General features: G+C 33.3%; 2 protein-coding genes across 23 annotated transcripts in view; one reads left to right on the top strand and one right to left on the bottom strand.

Annotated features, from left to right (window-relative positions):
* Hs6st (heparan sulfate 6-O-sulfotransferase) overlaps positions 1-21,678 on the bottom strand; it is an 812,621-nt gene that overhangs the window by 263,302 nt on the left and 527,641 nt on the right. The window lies entirely within an intron of this gene.
* Positions 1-21,678, top strand: part of Rim (Rab3 interacting molecule) — a 272,945-nt gene that overhangs the window by 193,067 nt on the left and 58,200 nt on the right. For 19 of the 22 annotated variants that reach the window (XM_067759666.1, XM_067759662.1, XM_067759664.1 and 16 more), the window contains 2 exons: positions 4,483-4,605; positions 11,174-11,578. In XM_067759666.1, coding sequence (XP_067615767.1) covers positions 4,483-4,605; positions 11,174-11,578 — 528 coding nt within the window. The remainder of the gene's footprint in view (positions 1-4,482; positions 4,606-11,173; positions 11,579-21,678) is intronic. The other 3 variants (XM_067759677.1, XM_067759673.1, XM_067759671.1) reach the window with 1 other exon arrangement.

The raw sequence follows: 21,678 nt of genomic DNA, 5'->3' as shown, positions 1-21,678 counted from the left end.
TGCAAGTCAAAGATTATTTTTCGAAAAATTGTACTATTCATATAAGTTTTCTTACAAAGGTGTTAAAACTCAATAGGTAGAGCAAGCTGTTATAATACGTGGTGCGTCGGTTCGAAACCAAGCCACCGCCCACAAGTTTTTTTTATAAATGCAGGCATAGACTTCTCTAATTAACACCCAGATCTCTGCACTCATCTTCGGGAACACCGATATAATCTATACGGAACGAAATTTGGTTTTTTCATATGGTTATTACATTAAGGCTCAAACTTTTAACCGTGTAAGTATGCAGTTCTTGTATACATCACAAAGCTTACAATTCAAGATATATCTCGAAAAAAGTATATAAGATACAATTCCACAATCCATGGCTGATATATTTATATATTCTATATTGATTTGAAATCATCCCCGAAATTCGATTGTGTACCATCATTTCGTCGATAACATCTCTTCCTCCTCTGCTGTGTCAAATACAGCAGGGCTTAATAGCCTTAGCTTTTAATATATACATAGGTAAATGATGATTTTAGCTCAAAAGTGTTGTAACACTCAACATAAGGTTCTAGTACAAAATAATTTACTCGTTATGAATTTTTAAAATAGGAGCATCCACAATAGAATAATTTTTACAGGGGGGACTAATAGTAAGACAAGAGAGGCAAATGCAAAATTTTCATACTTTTCTTAGTCCATTGTTACATCACTTTTGCGCTGATTGTCTCATATACATACTTTACACCTTACATAGTTGTCGATGTGATTTTCAAATATTGTATACATTCTTTAATTATTGACAACTTTGAACTACGCAAATATGTGTTGAAGTTTTTCGAAATACACCACCTTCAAAAAACTTCAACAACTAAAACTGTTCTGTTTAACCCAACGAGTTCGGCCCCATTATTTTAAAACAACCGTATCTTTTTCACAAAGACTGGCACTACTACTGGTTACAATTAAATGATAAGAAACCAATCACATTTCCAACTATTCTATATCGCAGAACTTTCTCTAAAATAGTTTTTTGGCTGTTTGAAGCCTGAGATCTACATTTTTAAGAATTACACACAAACAGGGTTTTAAAGAACGTGTTCTTATTTATTATGAGCATAACGGTTTATACTGCTACGTTTGTATAACAAAGCGGTCAAGTCGTTTCTTGGCTTTGCTAGCTGACGCCAATTCAAAACACCGAGTGATCCCAAATCTGACATTGTAGCGTCAAGACCTTCAAACCGCTCAATGGAACTGCTGCGATCAGTGAATTATAGAACATGATTTTGTTCGCAAAAACAGATTTGCATTCCCATAGCCTACTCAGTCCAAGATGACATTTTATGGCGAAGGAAATATTTTCAAAAACAGCTACGAGGAATTTGAAGTAAAACTGTCATTGCATAATGCCAGAAATATGTATGTGCAAAAATCAAAATGTTGGGCGCTGGAGTTTTAAAAATTATTTATACGGTGGAAAGTGTGTTTTCTTCTAACCTTGGACTCGGGAATTTTCTATAGTATAGAGCAATCAACAATATATAACGCAGTGGAGCCTTTAATTTTTTAAAGGGAAAAAGTGTACATTTATACTTTTGGGAATAGGTCAACGATATATAATCACGACATTTCATATTCATTTCTCTCATTTCTACTAAACTGTATTGCCTGAACTTTTCACATTTTTTTTTCTTTTCGTGCAAATTTATGTCTGCGTCTTTAAAGAAGGGGGACTCATGAAAGCATATAAACTTATAAGGTGTAAAATTATATCCATTTACACACGCTGTTATATGAACGCACCTAGTAATACTCTTGATAAACTTGATTGTTTATCAGCTGTATTATTGCCGAACAAAATTTTTTTGATGTTATACAAATTAAAAAATGCCAAGATTAAGTGAAAAATCAAAACTAAAACGCATTTACTTGCTGATGTTGGAGATTTCTGATGAAAATGCCTGCTGTAATGTCTGCAAGGTTGCATTCCTTTGAGTTTACCGCGTTTACACAATGAAATGTGCGCGTAAATTTATACAAATTGTGTAAATGATTTTTCATAAAAAATTTGACAGCTCGTTTACGCACTAGATAAATTTATACGTTTACACACATTATAAGGCATTTATACGGTTACATGAGTCCCCCTAGAATTAGGGCCATTTTCACCATCTTCCCTTAGCCACTTATCTATAAGTTATCGAAATTGTCGTTTTTTTATATGCTAAATGAGGCAAAGGTATAAACAAAAGTCAGCTGTGAGATGGTGAAAACGGTCCTTAGTGTTGCGTTTAAGTAGGTTCTTTTTAATTGGTGTTGCCTTCAAATGTGAATCTTTAAAGTCATGCTTTTTGAAACGAAACTTTGTAGAAGTGATGAGATTTGTGTATAACGCGTATAGCTCTCTCACTCAAAACGTTTTGAATACCTAAATATGTATACAGATGTGTATGCTTATCTATTACTCTCTCTCTCTCTTTCTTTTATTTTGTTATCTTGTCTGTTTTTTTTTCTGAATGAAACTGTGATATTTGTATAATGATGATGACTGATTTTTTAAAGGACTTGCATAATTTTTTCATAATCTTGATGTGCCTGTTTTAGATACTTTAGGTAATTGCAACACCAACAACGTAAAGCGGACTTTTTTTTTGTTCAATTAAATTATCACTATAAGAAAGAAATGTTTCGCTTACATTTGCACATACGTTTCCATATAAATATGTAAAAATGTATGTATGTATATATGCAATTGTAAAGTTGTAACATGCCAACCTAATAAAAACGCATTGCGTTTGCGTAACGCACGAATATATACGACTTCCTTTGCCCTAACCGAAATAGGTATGCATTGCGACCATTGTGAATTCATACAAGTGAAATATCTTTCAATTCCTCTATTGCCATACCAACCTGTCAAATAATAGCTGACAGGGAGAATGGCTGTCGCGAATGGCCAGAGAATGCTAGAAAGGCTTGTTTTTTGTTCGCCCGTATTGCATGTGCCATGAATCGGCCATTTGTGTTTCAAATCAGCTTTTCTTTTCATTGTGTATACAGAAAGTCGAACTAAATAATGACTAATTTCAAAAATCTAGTTACTGAATAAAATATGAGCAGTCAAATTAGCAAGAATTCTAAAGTATGTAAATAATGCTATATTGCCAGTCTTTTACAATTGATTTAAGTAATCGAACACCGATTGAACAGGTGGCTGTTTACTATTGTGAACGTTTTTTTTTTTTTTTAAACATTCGACACTTGTATGAATTCACAATGATTGCGACAATGCAAAACATGTATGCAAACATCAAACCGAAATGTCACGCAGAAAAAAGTTGGAAATCGAGTTAGCTTTTTACGCAGTAAATTCAATTTCGGCTGCTCTAATACAATTTGTACGTGCATCAGATATTTTTGACAAAAAACTGCCGCAGTGCGTTTTTATTGGGTTCGATTGTAAGTCTGCATCTAAGCTAAAATCGAATAACATTTGTCAATTATGATTATGATAAAAATAAGAAGAAAATTATAAATGTAAATACTTTAGTAAGTAATTATCTTAAGCATTTCAAAAGAATACGAAAAAAAATCTTTTGAACGAATGAGAACACATACATAAATAAGTTTTTTTTTTTAAGATATGTATATTTCATAGCGTTACGTGAATTTATACCCAACATTACCAAATCTAGAACTGCACTTGCCTTATATTGTTAAGTAATTGCTGTTGTTCGCTTCTATATTATTAATGTTAGATCGCATGCATTGTTAAATCTTTTTAATTGTGTTTTCTTCTCACTCATTATTTAATTTCTTGAGCTCAACCTCACACATGTACTTACTTATTGCTGTCACCATGTTCTAGCGCCTGTTTATATGCAATTCAACTTCACAAAACCAATCATTTTAAACGTTTTCCTAACATGTAGATAAATACCTATTAATCGTTGGAACTCATTCCCAATGAAAAACTTTCTGCAGGTATTCTCCTATTTAGTCCTGGTTCTCCCTAGGTTTAATTATATCATCTAACGTCACGCCAATCATATTTCACACCCGAACTTTTTCCCATTTCCGCCCGTGTAGTGTTCCAGTCCCCTTCACCGTATGTGTCTACATATATAATAAATGTCCCAAGCTGTGTAAGCATCATTTCGATCGCGTCATTCCATAAAGCCTTAAACCACCTAGTGCAAAAGCAAACTGTGAATTATTTCATAAAAAATTTTATGATAATTTGTATTTTTGTATTTCATTTATTTCTTTTCTCTCTTTCAAACTATTTCGATGGCATTACCATAATCACGTTCGAACCTCTCAACGCGTTATATATTAATAATTAACTCCGTTGCACAAAACTCATCCGCCTATCCGCATTCATATGAAAAAAAATGTATGCATCTTTTCTACTAAACTTTGATAACAAAAATTGCTCAAACTTGGGAACACCAACACAATTTTTAAATTCCGTCAATTCTACAGATTGAGTTAAATTCACGTCTATCAAGACGTGACATGTCACCGCAGGGTCGCAAGCGGGTTGCTGGTATGGTTGCACGTGATTATCGCACGGTATCTGGCATTGGACAAAGTTATCATAACCAGGTTTGAAACCAAACTTTAAAGAATTTATGTGTGTTTGAAAAGCAATAGCGTATGATAAAAAAGGCTAATGATAGAAGTAAGCAAGTTAATCTAGAATTTAATACAAAAGGGGCTTAGAAAACTTAAGGCGGTTTCTGCAAATTTGGGTTGTCACCTAAAATTTCTTGTGTCAATAGCTGGCCCCACTTGACTTCGGCGTATTTGCATTTGCAAAGTATTTGTCAACTATTTCAAAAAATCAAAAAAAAAAAAAAATTCAAACCAACTAAAACTTCTCCAAACAAGAATAACGAATGTTGAGATATGAATTCCAGTTAGGAACCATTCAAATTTCATTAACCTGTGGTTTTAGTACTAGAGCTTGCAAACTATGAATCGATCGTGGGACTGTCAATGGTGAGCCATAGTTAAATAAGTGCATTCGATGAATTATAATTTATTTAAAATAATATTGATATATCAAATAACAAAAACAAAAGCATAGCGTGGTAAACGAAAAATTTACCTAATACTCGTCTCATAATCAATAGCCTCCATCAGCAATTTTATCGAGAACGAGTTTTAAAAGGTATGATCTCTGACTTATCTTCCATATATGACATTAATGCCAGCTTTAAAACTTATCTCAAAGGCTATATTCTCGTTTTGAAAAATTTTCTATCAGCAATGAAATTTTTTTTTAAAGCAAAACCCTCATTCGTGTGTCCACATATATTAAAGTATATGTATTATTGCTTTAATTGGATAACGTTGGAGTGCAATGATGTAAAGAGGTCAAGATATACATAAACTTCCGTTTATAAATACCATCGGTGTAAAAAAATATTTTGATTTAACAGGTCCGTCCGTAATAAGAAATGCTATGAAACCCAACAGCATGGCTGTTAAACTTGAGTTCGAGCACTTTACCCACTAATACAAGGCGTCATTCCCTAAACATAGTTTAATATAAAAGCTACACCCAAAAAACTAATATTTTCTTTTTCTCTGCAAAAACCTCAACAATATTTTTTATAAATATAATTTTCTTTCGAAAAGTGAAAAGCTCTATCTGGCTTTAAACTAAAAAGCTGAGTTTAGAAGAAAATAGTAATTTGAATACAAACCGGCATTTTTCATCGCCTTTTGGGGTACTTCATATTATTAGCAATTCACAACATATCTGTCAAAACGGATTTTTTACTCTCCCCAAAAACTGGGTTTTTGCTGATAGAGGGGGTATTGAGTATAAGCCGAAGTAATGCTAAAGGCGATACTGTCTTTTGCGCGATATATGTATGTACAATAACATCACGTCGTTGATATATCGTAAATTCTGGTAACTGAGGTATTCTTCTAATTTTCCAGCTATACTTTAATGAGGCTTCTCAGTGAGATAAACTAAGGTTCAAATTTTATGAGAACCTTCCTAAAACCAGCGACTGGCTATTCACTATCTACATATATTAAAATTCTAAACAGTATACATACCCAAAAACCATATTCAGAGGAAGGCCATACAAAGTTCCTAAACAGCCCGAGTCACTTGTTCTCAAGTGCAATTGGAAAAAGCACTCGAAAGAATACTGAACAGGCTTGGGAGCAATACATAATTGTTGAGATTAGTACCTCGTATGCTTCATGAAATCCCTCATGCGTATGCCCCTGTTGGCTACTTAGAGTACTTCTACGCAAATCTGTAGCGCCAATCATTAACTTTCTTAACAACATTTGACAGTTGTAGATTCGCTTACCAATAATTACAATTTTATAATTTTAACAATTCTGCTATTCACTAAGTTTTGTCAATCCTTAACTGGATAAAATAAGCCCAGCGTGTTTATTTACTGACTTAAATACCGAAATTATTCTTATTTAGAAGTTAATTTTGTAAATTTTTTTAAAGAACATGGTATTGTGTTCGTTGCGTAAAATTTGTCGTAGAACGCTTTTGCAAATAATGTAAGAGCGTTGGACCGACCTATGCTCAGGGATGTTGACGGCAGTTTTGAGCTAGCGCGAACGGAGTTTCGGAAATTGTACCGCGTTGATCCAGATATTGTTACCGATGTCGCTGAACATACGTATGCAAAGTTGAGAGGACAAATATCATCGCAATATCGCCACAGAAACAGGTAAAACGTATTATATGTGGTGAACTACCCTGCAGTCCAAAGCCAAACAAATCAACAAACATTCTAGTTCGTTGATTAGAATTTTGTAAAGCTTTGTCATACTAGTTAGTGTTTGAGTAGTCCATTGACTAGAGTTTTGGGGATATTTTGATATTCCCTTTTTATATTTATGCAGGTCCTAATTAAACCTTAACGGGACCCTAGGCAACCATCAATTTGGGGGCCCTATTTCACGTCTTTCAGCAGCTTTGAGTCTTTTTAATTGCGAGAAGGATCGTTCAACAGAACAATTTGTGACCATTAATGTTAAAAAATCCGAAGAGCTAGTTCTGTGTTAGGAAATACGTCGGCAAATTGATCTTCCATTAGAATCTTATACAAATGACTATGAGTTTTTTGTGCATCAGTGTATCTGGAGTTCACGTAACTTTGGAATGTTTCATTTCAATGAAAAATTCTTCAAATCTCTAGAATAAAAACCAACTAAGTTATTTATAGCTTCGTGGAGGTCTTCATCACTTAGAGAAAAGTTGATGAGAAATGCAAATCTCTCTGAAACTTCCATATACACTTTCGCACGTCGCTTGATTTCACTGTAAAGATTGTCGATGGTTTCGACGAAACCTTTTGTCCTAAAATCATCGCGTGGCGAAAATTCTACTTGTGGAGCATTTGCGTAATTAGGTTGTTTTTTTTCTACCCCGAGTATGTTTTACGATTTCTGTATAATCTACACCAGGTAATAATTTGTTTGTTTTTTCCTCGAAATCATTGAACTTTTTACGGAATGAAACTAAACTCTTTTCTAATGATCCTTACAAAAAATATCAGGAAATCCCCAAATTTGTTACAATACATTCATTTATTTTTCATCCATCATTAATCATTAACTCCTTCATCATTCTTGTTGAAATTTCCGCTTGAATGCTTCTACACCCTCTGCTCCAAAAATAACCGAAATATTTCAAAATAAAAACAACCAGTGTACATTTTGAGATAATTCTTTTTATTATTCAATATACTCTCCTTTCACTTCGATCCACTTCTTTGCACTTTCAATTTGTCAAATGAGTCGGAAATGTCCTTTTTAGGAACCTTGTCTAGTTCGTCGGTCGTCGCCTTTTGAGCGCGGTAAATTGAGTTTTATTTGAGTAAAATTTATTTTCAGTGCTGGGGCCGTATTACGTGTTACGATCAGTGTCTGAAAACCATTTTCACTCAAGCAATAACTATGCAACTGTCAAAGTTTTTTTCAAATTATAATAAAGAGTGGATCTAACGAGTACTATTTGTCGCTAGTTCAAATATGCCACTAATCCCATTCACCTTTTAAGAGCTATTTTGATTTAAAAAATAAGTTTCGATCACGGATCATAACACATAATACGGGCCCTGATTACATTCTCTTTCACTTTCTAGAATTTTATGTTTGTAGGAAAATTTTAAAAGTTTTTTTCATTTTTCTGGGGCCCCCCAAAATCGGGGGTCACAGGCAACTGCCTATTCTGCCTATTTGTTAATCTGGCCCTGTATTTATGATTGACTTGGCAGCAAAATAAGCTTCAGCTTATTTATCAATTTTCGCGAGATTTTTCAATACGAATGGGTCTACCGTAGCAGTATATAAATAGGCATTTAGCTGATGCCCAGGTCGATGAGCCATAGACTGAGTAGCATACCAAAGGGTATGGTAGTCTTGCCGAAACTAATTAGTATCTCAGTTGGTACGACTCTGATGTATATACTTACTAGTATGTCGAGTGGTATGATGCTGTTGCAGAGACTGGCAACTGATATTTCGTAGGACATCGCCGTTTTAAAAATACCAGTGGCTAATATGGAAAAAAGGCAGAGCTCGAGCTAGTTGGAATTTTTTGCAAACTAGTATTCATCTATTATACAACGAGTAGGTTTGACTGCAGGGTATGCAACGTTGAGCCTCGCCGCAATTTCCTTCCATTTTTTCTCATTATTCTGCAGTCCGTATAGTCTTCCGGATGCTAATCTCAATGAGAATGTGACCATTTCCTTCATTTGTTCAGCTCACGCTAGGCTTTTTCTGCAGCTAGTGGACACCATTCTGAAAAAAAAAAAAAATAGCAAGGAAGACAGTAAACGTTCAATTAAAATAAATAACATCAAAAATACCATTGTGAATTCATAAAAGTGAAAAATGATGTTTCTATTCCCCCATTGTCTTTCCTACCTGTCAAATATTAGCTGACGCGAATGGCCAGAAAATGAAAGAAAGGTTTGTTTTTTCTCGCCGTTATTAAATTGAGGTGCCATTAATTTGCCCTTTTGTGCTTCAAATCAAATTTTCTTTTAAATATTTTTACAAAAAATCAGACTACATATTAATATTCATTTCTAAAATCTAATTAATAGATAAAATATGAGTAGCCAACTTTGCTAACATTTTAAAATATAATAAAAATAAAAAGTGCAATATACCAGTCATCTACAAAAATGTTTGAAAAACACTGCTTGGCAAATGGTTTTATTAATCGAAGAGCGATTGAACTGGTGACCGAGGCTGTTTACTATTGTGAAAGTTTTTTACAAGCATTCGCCACTTGTATGAATTCACAATGAAAAATACTTAGCTTTGCTGAATCCTGTCAAAATTTGTGACGCGAGCGAATCATTACATATTTTTTTTTATTTTCTCTTTGACCGTTTTCGTAAACTTTGACATTTCTCTACCAGAGATGCTACTTTTTCTCGCTTTGAATAAATACTTAAAAAGTGTTGTTAATACCAAGTTAGTGGAATCTCTCGATCGGCAAGGCAACCAATAACTGACAGATGAAAGTCTCGACTGCAGAAACTTTAAAAGTTAGTAAATTTAGCTACTGATCTTTTACTAAATATTGAATTTATTTATAGCAGAAATGTTAGGAATACGCAAATTTACATTATATTCGACATGTTGCATACCAACCGGAAGCTCTATTGGACAGATTTCGTAGACGATTTTATATTGATAGTCGAATCTAGAAGTTTGTCTTCAAAACAAATTAGATGTTGGGTAGCAAATTTATATATTGTCTCTTTTCCAAAACCATCAGGGTTTGTATCGTGGTTCAAGTAAAAATGCGAAAAAGGGGATTCGACTCAAACCGGTTTGAAGATTTGTAGAAAGTATTGACACTAAACATCTTGTCCTCATAAATTTCCAAATAAAATTGTCACATATTTTTGCCGCACAATCATTATATCAGAGCGTTTACTTGCTTCCATTAAATCAGCGTTAAGTAATGCCTATTTTTTAATTTTTCTCAAACTAACTACGTTTTTTTACATAAAACTTTGCTACTTTGTAATTTATATGTATGAAATTATTAGTTGGTAGTTATTTGTCTCCTTACTAAATACCATTTCAATACGTTCTGGCTTATACTAATTTGTTTCTTTACAGGATCTGACATATATTAGACATTTATTTCAAACACAATTTGCTTGATTTTTTATTTTAAGTACACTCATGCACAAATACTCACACTTTTATATCAAATCTTTAATTATTTAGAGAAATCGTAATATATTTGAAATTTAAACAAACTATATCGTCTGCTGAGTGGAATATCACCCTATCTCGTCTGCTGTTTCAAAAACGCTATCTCTCAGAATTCGGTTGAGGAACGACCTATCTTAGAAATGTTTTCATAAACTGCTCAACTTATGTCAAAATGTATTGAATTTGAGCCCAGATAGTGCGTTTTCCAAGCAAAGTTTGAGGTGGGGCGTTCTTCAACCGAATTTCGATATAGGACGTTTTAAACTAATTCTGCAATATGGCATTATTCAAAAAGTTCTGAAATAGGGCATTTTCGATACAACAGACCAGATGGGGTGATGTATCTCTCAGCAGACGACATATCGGGCGTTCCATAATTAAATCGTCACCAATATAACCATTTAAAGTTTTTATTTACTTTAGGTCGCCTTTTTAGAGTCCAACCTACCTGGGCCGTATCGTTGCTTACGCCCACAGATCGAAAATCATTTTCTCTCAAACGATAAATATGACACTGTCAAACTATAAAAATAGTGATAAATTACTATCTTCCTTTAGTACGATTTACCATTTCCGAAGAGCTCTGAATTCGATTTTTAAAGTAAAACTGTCTAGTGCTCAGAAAAAAGGGAGTGGTGGCATATTAATGGAATGCCGGATATAAGATAATTTCTATTCTATTAGCTCATTGTATAATTTCAGCACTCGAAATACCAAAAAAAAATGCATGCGAATGTTTATAATATTTGACTTGATCAAAATATAATTTTATTTCGTTTAATACATTATAAAAGACTTGGCAGCTATGTATAACAAGTTTTTAAGATGTCGTAAAATTCAACCCATCGCCAAATAAAACTGGGCAATAGTCTTAATATAAATTGAACTTGAATTTCTTGCTTTATTTACGATTTCAATTTAATTCCAATTGCAGCAGGTGAGCACCGGTTATTTACGACAAAATGGTGCCATATCTGGCCCTAGTGGCATGAGCCTCGGTCAACGTAGTCACTCAGCAGCACCGACTGACAGCTATCACGGCGTTACTGGTGCCGGTCATAGTTATTATCGAAGTAGTAGCCCAAGACGTGGTTCACTTTCTCCACCTGACGATCGCTATATAGACTATCCAGTTCTTCCAATACACGCATCCGGTTCACCATACGGTCATTCACTGCCGGGTGGTGCTGGCGCTTTAGCAGGCATTCCTGGCGGTGTCGGTTTGGGTGGAGTAGGAGGTGGTTCTATTAACCAAGGATCTACACAACATACACGATTTCAGTCGCGCTCTGCAACTGCCACACCAACAGGCTCACCTAAGAAGCGTCAACTGCCACAGGTTAGTAGCAGATATATCTTCTTTTTTCCATAGCTTTCATGAAGATGCGGTTCTATACTAAGTTTAGTCCGCTACATGAAAATTTTAATGCAAATAGGAGTACAGTCCCATCAAAAAGTTTGCCGGTATGATCAGACCGACTAGGTGGTCCGATTTACCCATGTGACTCGCATGTCTGTTTAAATGCAAACCTATCTATCTCTTTGGATATATCCATGAAATTGGGTGCACGAATATATATAGCTTCGTTTTTTATTAACCATGAAAGGATTAGTCTAATACATTTTTGCTGTTATAATTTACTATTTAAACAGAATATTGCTAATTTCAACTGAACATTTAATGATAAAACAAGGTTTTAAATATATTGCATCGTACCTGAAATGTCTTAAGTTTCCTTATAAAAATATTTTAGTTTTCTTTGATTTCACTTTTAAGCTAAAAACGTGAAAAGCGAAAGATTATGTTGATTTGTGGACAGTATACTTGGCTTCACCCTTCAGATATAATGCCTGTCTATTAAGCCATGTAGATGGGTTCCGGTATTAGTATTACTAAGGTCAAAAGAATTTGGAGTCCAGAACAGAAACATTTATTAATTTTTTCCTTAAGAGGTTTTCATGAGGGTCCCTTGTATAACACGACTCTACAAACAAAATTTTTTTCTCTGTCCTAAAGTTTATTTCATGATTTTCTGTTTTATTTTATAAACAAAAACGAAAAGAGAATACCTTTTTTCGATATAAAGTTTGCTGCCGTAATAATTATAGTAACAATACTCATGGCGCTAGAGTGATAACTAAACAACGATCAGGTGTTTTGTACAAATCTAGAATACCCTAAAATGTCGTCGCGAAAGTGTAAATATGAGACCGATGCGTTTTGTTATATATGTGGGCAATTTATTAAATTTCGAGATATAGAATATAAATTAAATACATAAGAGGATGAGACTCTGTGAAGCCCACGAAGCATATTCTGGCTGTCCTGTTTGGAATCAAGACAAGACATGGGCTTCACATGTTGCTTATAGTTATTGTAAAAGATGTTTGGAAGGTAAGCAAATTTTATTTAAATAGTAAATTAAACAAGTAAGGAAGGCTAAGTTCGGGTGTAACCGAACATTACATACTCAGTTGAGAGCTTTGGAGACAAAATAAGGGAAAATCACCATTTAGCAAAATGAACCAAGGGTAACCCTGGAATATGTTTGTATAACATGTGTATCAAATGAAAGGTGTTAATGATTATTTAAAACGTAGTGGGCCTTAGTTCTATAGGTGGACGCCTTTTCGAGATATCGCAATAAAGGTGGACCAGGGGTGACTCTAGAATGTGTTGTACGAAAGTATTAATGAGGGTTTTAAAAGGGAGTAGCCCTTAGTTGTATATGTGAAGGCGTTTTCGAGATATCGACCAAAATGTGGACCAGGGTGACCCAGAACATCTTCTGTCGGGTACCGCTAATTTATTTATATATGTCATACCACGAACAGTATTCCTGCCAAGATTCCAAGGGCGTTTGATTTCGCCCTGCAGAACTTTTTCATTTTCTTCTACTTAATATGATAGGTGTCACAAGTGCTCATGGTTTATTAACAATTGTTTTTGTTTTTATCGGCCTATTGATAAATGATTCAAGGTTCGATTCGAGCTCAAGGCCAGAACAATAATTTTGTTCTAATGATAATTATTGTTATTTTTCTAAATTTGAAAAATTGTATTTTGTTTTTGGAATAGTAAGTAGAAAATTTTTCAGACAACCTGCCATAGCTGCGCAGATCAGGCATGCTTAACCAACGAACCGATAACATTTCGTTACGATAATTAACGTTAATAAACGAAACAAAGTCATTTCGTTTCGTTTATTAACGTTAAGAACGTCAAATTAACGAAATGATTTTGTTTCGTTTTCTGCCATATCAAAAGGAAATCAAATCGTTTATGTTCATTATTAATTTCAAACTATGCTGGCAAAGCTGATTGATGACGGAGTCATTAAAGCTGAAAGCATTAGCCAATCTGATTGCAACTTTTCTCATGAATTTTGACAGTACGAACATTTCTCAGAGTATTTTTGACATTACCACCAACGAATTATGTCCGCTCGCTGTTACCACCTTACGGCTTCACCATGGCTATAGCATTACCAGCACAATTCAAACATAAAGTATCACGTTTTTGTTAACATTTTTAACGTTAACGAAAGCTTTTCATTTCGGTTAAAAACGGCATACAATTTATCTTGATAATTTCTTTATCGATAATATTTCGAAGTGTTTCAACGGAAACGGTGGAAATTTTTTGATAATCGATTAGCTTAACGTTAAGGTGCATCCCTGGCGCAGATAGATCCATTTCGAAGGGTGCTAAGCCTTCATCATCAGTACGCTTTAGGCATGCTGCGCTAACCATTTAGCTATACTTCTATTCCTTTTTACCAACTATATTTATTCAGTGTTGCGCCATCTGGTGCAAATCACTGATAATGCTGGATTTTTGTTTATTGTCAATTACTTTGTTTGACATTCCCAAGTGCTCATGGTTTATTAACAATTGTTTTTGTTTTTATCGGCCTATTGATAAATGATTCAAGGTTCGATTCGACCTCAAGGCCAGAACAATAATGTTTTTTTCTAATGATAATTATTGTTATTTTTTAATTTTTTTAAATTTGAAAAATTGTATTTTGTTTTTGGAATAGTAAGTAAAAAATTTTTCAGACAACCTGCATCTACTCCAAAAACAAAATACAATTTTTCAAATTTAGAAAAATTAAAAAATAACAATAATTATCATTAGAAAAAAATTATTGTTCGGGCCTTGAGCTCGAATCGAACCTTGAATCATTTATCAATAGGTCGATAAAAACAAAAACAATTATTTATGAAATCTTCAATTTGATTAAATATAATTAGAATTCATTTATTAATTTCTTTAAGTAATTTTTTGTATACGATTTTTATGAATGGAAAATTTTTAGCTTTATCAAAAATCTTTACATTAACACCGTCTACCTCAGTCACTTTGTATGGACCTTTATATACATTTTTGTGTTTATCACGAGGCTCTTTTTGAACTAGTACCATATCATTTTTGTTTACATTTACTGGGCGAGCATCTCTATCGTACAATTTTTTATTTCTTTGTTTATGTTTTTCAATAAGTTCTTTTGCTAAAATATGAAACTTTTGCATTCTGTATTTTACTTCGCTAGCATAGTTTTCAATGTTGTAAATTGGATCAATCTTTTCTTTTGTTAACTCATTTGGCAAAGTAGCTTTTCTACCGAATACTAACTCAAATGGTGTAAATTTGTTATCAAAGACCATATATGGGGTTGTATTATGCAGAAATGTAAAGTATTTTAGAAAAATTAGCATTAAGGTAAGCTCGTAAGTACTTATTAAATACTCGGTGGTTTCTTTCGATGGTACCAACGGTTTCGTGATGGTAGGGTGTAGAAAAATTGTGATTGATTTTTAAAAGCTTGGTCAATTCCAGGAAAATGTCATTTTTAAATTCTGTCCCTAAATCGGACTTTATTGATTTCATTATGCCATAGGTTAAGACAAAACCTTCGAAAATTACAGATGCAACTGTTTTTGCAGTTTTATCTGGTATAGCTATTGTAACTAGGTATTTGGTTAAATCGCATATCATGGTAATAGCGAACTTATTTCCATTGTTTGATTCAGGCAAAGGTCCTATCGTGTCTATAACGATAATTTCAAAAGGCTTGCAAGGAGTTGGTGTGAGAACCATGTTATCTTTAATTTTTGGTTTTACTTTGTTTAATAGGCATTTTTCGCAATTCTTAACAAATTTGGCAATGTCGCGTGTCATATTTTTCCAGTAGTATTTAGTGCGTATTTTCGCGTATAATTTCTTGTTTCCGAAATGACCGCCTGATATCGGATCATTGTGGTAAATTTGCATGAGTTTAGGTTTCTTGTCTTCGTCAGTTACTGTCTCAACTGGTTCTGTTAATATAATAGTTAAATGTTTTAAAATATTATTCCCGATATCTTTAAATTTTGCAATACTAAAGTGATGAAAAATTGTATCATCCTTTTGCCATTCTATTTTCTTAATATTGTGATTGCCTGCCTTTCGTTCCAACCTCAAAAGTAGCTCATCTAGATTCGCTATTTTGTTAGCAACCGCAAAATTAAATAACTCGAGCGTCAGCGCCTACATTTGCTTTACCTTTTATGTATTCGATTGTGAAATTATACTCAGAGAGTTCTAAACGTATTCTCGATAATTTGGATGAAGGATCTTTCATGTTGAATAAATAAACTAACGGCCGATGGTCTGATCTAACTTTGAAATGTGTACCATAGACGTATGGTTGAAATTGTTTGATTGCAAAGTATATTGCCAAAAGTTCTAGTTCTATAATTGCTTTATGCTGTTCTGATTTGCTTAATGCTTTTGAAGCGAAACAAATTGGTAAATCGTTACCATTGTGATTTTGGCTAAGTATCGCACCACAACCATTCTTTGAAGCATCTACTGTTATTAAAAATTCTTTAGTGAAGTCTGGATATTGCAATAGTTTTGGTGACATTAGGCTGCGCTTAAGTTTTTCGAAAGCTAATTGACATGAAGTATCCCAGTTAAATTCCACATTTTTCGGCTCAAACGGTTTAATGGTTCTGCTAAAGTAGCGAAATCGGATATAAACCTCCTATAGTAGTTGGCAAATGCAACGAATCTTCTAACTACATCTTTGTCACGGGGTTTAGAATATTTTTTAATCGCTTCTATTTTCGAATCGTCAGGTAGTAGACCCTTAGCTGAGCATTTGTACTCTAAAAATGTTACCTCAGGTCTTATAAAATTGCATTTGATAGGGTTAAGCCGTAAATTAAATTTTCTGCATGTCTCGAAAACTGTTTCTAAATTTTTTAAATGGTGCACTTCACTGCATCCAATGACAATAACTTCGTCTACATACATAAATGCTTGGTTGGGTGAAATACAGGAAAATGCTATTGACATCATTCTTGAAAAGGAATTAGGAGCAACGTTTAGACCAAACGGTAAGACTTTCCAACGGAAAGCTCCGCGATCTCTACTAAATGATGTTATAATCTTTGTGAAGTGGAATTTGGTGAAAACCCGAAAAAAGATGTAAAGTAGAAAAGAATTTCGCACGGTCAAGGTTATCCAAAATATCGTCTACACGTGCCAAAGGAAATTTATCGGCAATTAACTTTTTATTTACAGCCCTAAAGTCAACGCACATTCTATACGATTTTTGGCCATTTAGGTCTTTTTTCGGTACCAAAATCAAGGGACTGTTATAATTCGAACAACTATTTTCGATCAGATCGTTTTCCAACAATTTATTAACCTGTTTATTTATTTCTTCGCGCTGAGAGTACGGTAGGCGCTAATTTTTAATGTATACTGGCGTCGTATCGTTTAGTCTTAGTTTTTGTTCATAAAAATTGTTTATTGTCATTTTATCATTGTCTAGCGCAAAAATATCGGAATATTGGAAACATAAGTTAATAAGCTTATTTTCGGCATAATTAGGTATTTGTTTTTCTAAAATGCTTTTAAGTTCTTTAATACGACTATCTGGTTTTACTGGTTTATTGATTTTATAAACGTGATAATTAGAAAGTTTTTCGGGTTGAATGTTGCAGCTGTTTACGTATTTTACGCTATTTGTGGTGTTTATTACTTTAATGATCGGATTACTAGTATCGACTTTACATTGCGCTGTGAAAACACCGTCAGAAATCTCCCTGCAAAAATCGCGAGTACTCCATGTATGCATGTATGGAGTACTCGCTATGGACCAACCGATAACTCCAAAGTTAACCACAATTCATACAAAAAATATGGTCCAATTAACATTGCGATGTCCTAGGACTGGACCATATACTCCAGCTTCGCATTACTTCAGAGTAATCCATGGAGTACCCACAGTCCAATAAACATCGTGTAGTGATTACAATCGTTAAAAACGACAATGATCGGCTTACAATGTGTTCGTGTAGAAACATGAGTTGGTCCATTGCTGCATTACAGTGGAGTATAATGGTAAGTACTCCAGTGGACCACATGATCCAACGATTTTTGCAGGGCTCTTGAGAATCCACGAAAAGTGGTTCTGAGTCTTTCCAAAGCGAAAATTCTATAAACTTCGCAACGAGGTGGTATAACACATGTATCGCTTTCCATTCCGTGAAGGATGGGAAGTGCGATCTTTTCATTGCCTATCCAGAAGGAAATGCAATTTGTTGCATAGCTGATATCGCATTTATTTGATTTTAAGAAATCCTTACCAAGTAATCCATCTGATGGAATGTTGAAATCATTTTCTACCACGTGCAACGTATGTTTGATATAAAAATTTGAAAAGTGTAAGTTAATTGTAAAGGTACCTAATGTGGAAACTGTATCTGTAGTTACTCCAGTAATATTAATTGTATCATTGTTATTAATTGACGAATTTTTATTGAGAGAAGAAATTTTAATTAACGAAATGTCGGCTTGTGTGTCTACTACAAATTTAAAAAATTTGTCAGAGCCAGTAATATTTAATTGTATAAAATCAGAATAATTTAAGTTAAGACAATAAACGTTTTTAGAAGAAAAACTGTGAGCTGAATCAGTTAGTAATTTGTCTCGTCCTCCCTCAGTGTTCGCTCCTGAGGGGCTTCCTGTTTAAAGTCCGAACACTTATTTATTATTGCTAGTACGACTATTGCTCCTATTATTATTATAAGGCTGATGCCGATTTCCGCCGCCGGAATGGAAATTTTACCTTTGATTGCCGCGATTGAAGTTGTTTCCATAGTTACTGTTACCAAAAGTTGGTCAATTTTGTCTGTAATTGTTAAAGTTACGACTTTGATTTTGGAAATTTCTACCTCGGTTATTACTTTGAAAATTTCTGAAATTGTTATTGTTCCGAGCCCTAAATGCTAAAACTTGGCGTTCTTTTATTTCATTTGATTGCTCTACAATCAATTTAGCTATTATTAAAATTCTCCGAACAAAGGAAGTCTAACAACAAGGTATTTGATTGTACTGGGCGAATATGTGGTTGAGCCTTCGGAAACTGGGCTTTTAAAATCGATATTTTCGGAATCGGAACTTTCCGAATTAAAATTTTTGGAATTGGAATCTGAATTTTCGGAATCTGAGTCTTGCTCTGAAATTTTGGGAGCTACTTTCTTGTTTCAAAGAAACATATGTAGTAGAAAAAGAAGAAAGAAGGAATATTTAGCCTGATTTAAAGTCGAATTTATAGAATTTACTAACGAAATTTTAACAGAAATTGAAATTGCATTGAATGTTGATGTGGAATTGAAAGAATTATCCGACAATTTAATGAGATACTGAATATTTAAGTTGAATGTATATTAAAGTAATTTAATTTAATTTGATTTCAAAGAAAAATATTTTATGTTGGTAGTAAAGACTTGACTGTTGATAACGAACGTACCGAATTATTAAAAAATCTCAATGTGTTTGTGTTATTACGGACGCACCGTTTTGATCAAAATTGTATGGTTTTTATTTTTATAGATACGGGCGCACCGCATCTTTCCAAAATTGTAATATAAATGCCCTCGGACGCACCGGGATTAAAAAAAAATGTGTGGTATATTTATACACGGACGCACCGCTTTAAAGTAAAAAAAATCTCTTTGGTTATTTACGGAACCACCGCTTTATGCAAAAAATATATGCACATTTGTTTACAGACGCACCGTATTTCCGAAAAAAAAAATTTTCGTATTTGTGTTGACAAAATAAATTGTTACGCTTAAAAACGTAAATACGTAGATGGGTGAGTTGGGCAAAAACCAAAAAAAAAGAAATTTTCACCAACGAAAATTTCGCACAGCAATATTTTAATGAAAGTTTAGAATGATTAGGATTTTTTTTATTTATTAATTGTATTTACAATCAACGGAATTGAATTTTGCATATTTTTGAAGTTGTGATTAGAACAGTTGAATTTTGCCGAATGGTAAAAAGTAGAAAAAGGAAATTTATTTGACCGAATGTATTAAAATGGAGAACTTTAAGTTTGGTTTTGTCCCACTGTGCCCCATATTATTTTGAAATGAATTGAAAATTTTTTTAAATGTATTTGTTTTTGCTTTTTTTCATTTTTTTTTTTTTTGCTTTTGTGTTTTGTAATGTTTTAATAATAATAAATTTTGTTTGAAAAATAGTAATAGTAGCTACATATTGTACATTGATTGTCTTATTATGATAGAGTAAAGATATACAAAGCTACAAATTTATATTACGATAGAGTAAAGATTTCAAAAACTACCATGTATTTTAAAGAGAAAATTGGTTTAAAGATTATAAATTTATAATTTGAAAAGTTTTGTAGTTGTCTACATGTACATATAATGTGTTGTGTGCACACTGTGCGCCATACCCGTGTTTGAAATTCCGCTATCCGCTGTTAATATGTAACCATATATGTTGTTGCTGATTGCCTTCTCCGCCGGTACTTTTCCTCTGCTGGCATTCTGCTGCTGCTGATGTTTGTTTCTGCGCCGCTATGGTATGGTTGATGTTACGCGCCGTTAGATGTACATATCAATTTACATATGTATATGTAATGGTGGCACATGGTAACAGTTTTTTAGGCCCGTTATGTACAGTGTTTTTTGATTTATAATTTCAATTTGTATATTAATTCCGCTTTTTTTGCAAATTATTTCGTGTTAAGCTGAATGCGGACTTACGCTCGATGATGGAGTGGTCTAGGTCAAACCTTCTGTGCCTTAATGCTCAAAAAACATACGTTCTTCCAATCTATAAGGATTAGGTCCAGTTTCTTGATATCCCACACCTTTACATTGGATCTACAAGAATTCAGTTAGTCGATAAAGTACGAAACCTAGGCTTTGTAATCAACTCTAAGTTGTCCTGCGAAGACCACGTCAATCAAGTTGTGGGTAAAATCTATTATACATTGCGGTGCCTTAGGGTGTCATCAATTTTCGTACCTTCTGATAAAAAGAAAAAGCTTATTCTGTGTCCTATTGTACCTTACATAACCTACTTTGAGGTCGTTTATAGCATCTAAATTTCTCCCTTCATAAACTCAGTATTGCTTTCAACCACGCTACTAGATATGTGCACGGTTTAAAGAAATTTGCTCACTTATCTACGGTGAGAAACCCAATTCTTGGATGTGACCTAATAAATTTTATCAAAGCGCGTAATTGCATTTTTATGTTCAAATTGCTAGTTTACAAAAAGCCGGGCTATTTGTACGATAAGCTTACGTTTTTTAAAATCACACGCTCCTCTAATTTTATTCTTCCAAAGTTCAATTATTTAACCTCTTCCAGGCTTTTCTTTGTTAACGGCGTTAGGCTATGGAACTCCATTCCACAGTCTTTAAGGAACTCAATGAGAGAAAATCATTTTAAAAATCTTATATTTGACTATTTTAGTGATCAAATCGCATAACACGGTTTTTATAAATTTGTGTATCTTATATTTTTAATTTTTATATAAGTATTTTCATATACATAAGTTTTATGTTTGTATTGCGCAATAAAAGATTTTAATCTTAATGTGCTAATGTATTAAAACTAACACAGTTTTTATAAATTTGTCTATCTCATATTTTTGATTTTTGTATAAGTATTTTCATATACATAAGTTTTATGTTTGTATTGCGCAATAAACGATTTTATTAAAACTAATAACTAATAAATGATGATGATGATGATTAATTTTGCAGATTTTTCCGTTTTTAATAATTTGTGGTTTACCTCTGTTTTGGTTAGTTTTGTAGATTATGTTATATTTGTAGATTTTCTCTGCGTTTTTCTTTACAAAAAGTTATTTAGTTATTTCGCTTATTTGTCTTACCTCCGTATAAATTAGTTTTACGTATTATTTTTTTTGCACTTTACTGTACCATATGCACGGTTGTACCACCACCATATATGTATGAGCCGTATGAAAAATTTGTAAATTAGTTCATGGTAGTGTTATTTTACACTACTGTACCATATAAAAAATGCCTAAGTAGAAATTAGTTCATTTTGCTTTTACAGCATTTAACTTTTTTTAATTTTTGTTTTGTATTT

The sequence above is a fragment of the Eurosta solidaginis genome, chromosome 1 (genome assembly GCF_040869045.1).
Source record: "Eurosta solidaginis isolate ZX-2024a chromosome 1, ASM4086904v1, whole genome shotgun sequence".
In the NCBI taxonomy this organism is placed as follows: domain Eukaryota; kingdom Metazoa; phylum Arthropoda; class Insecta; order Diptera; family Tephritidae; genus Eurosta; species Eurosta solidaginis.
Note: the sequence above shows the minus strand (reverse complement) of the source record. Positions and strands in the feature narration are given on the sequence as shown.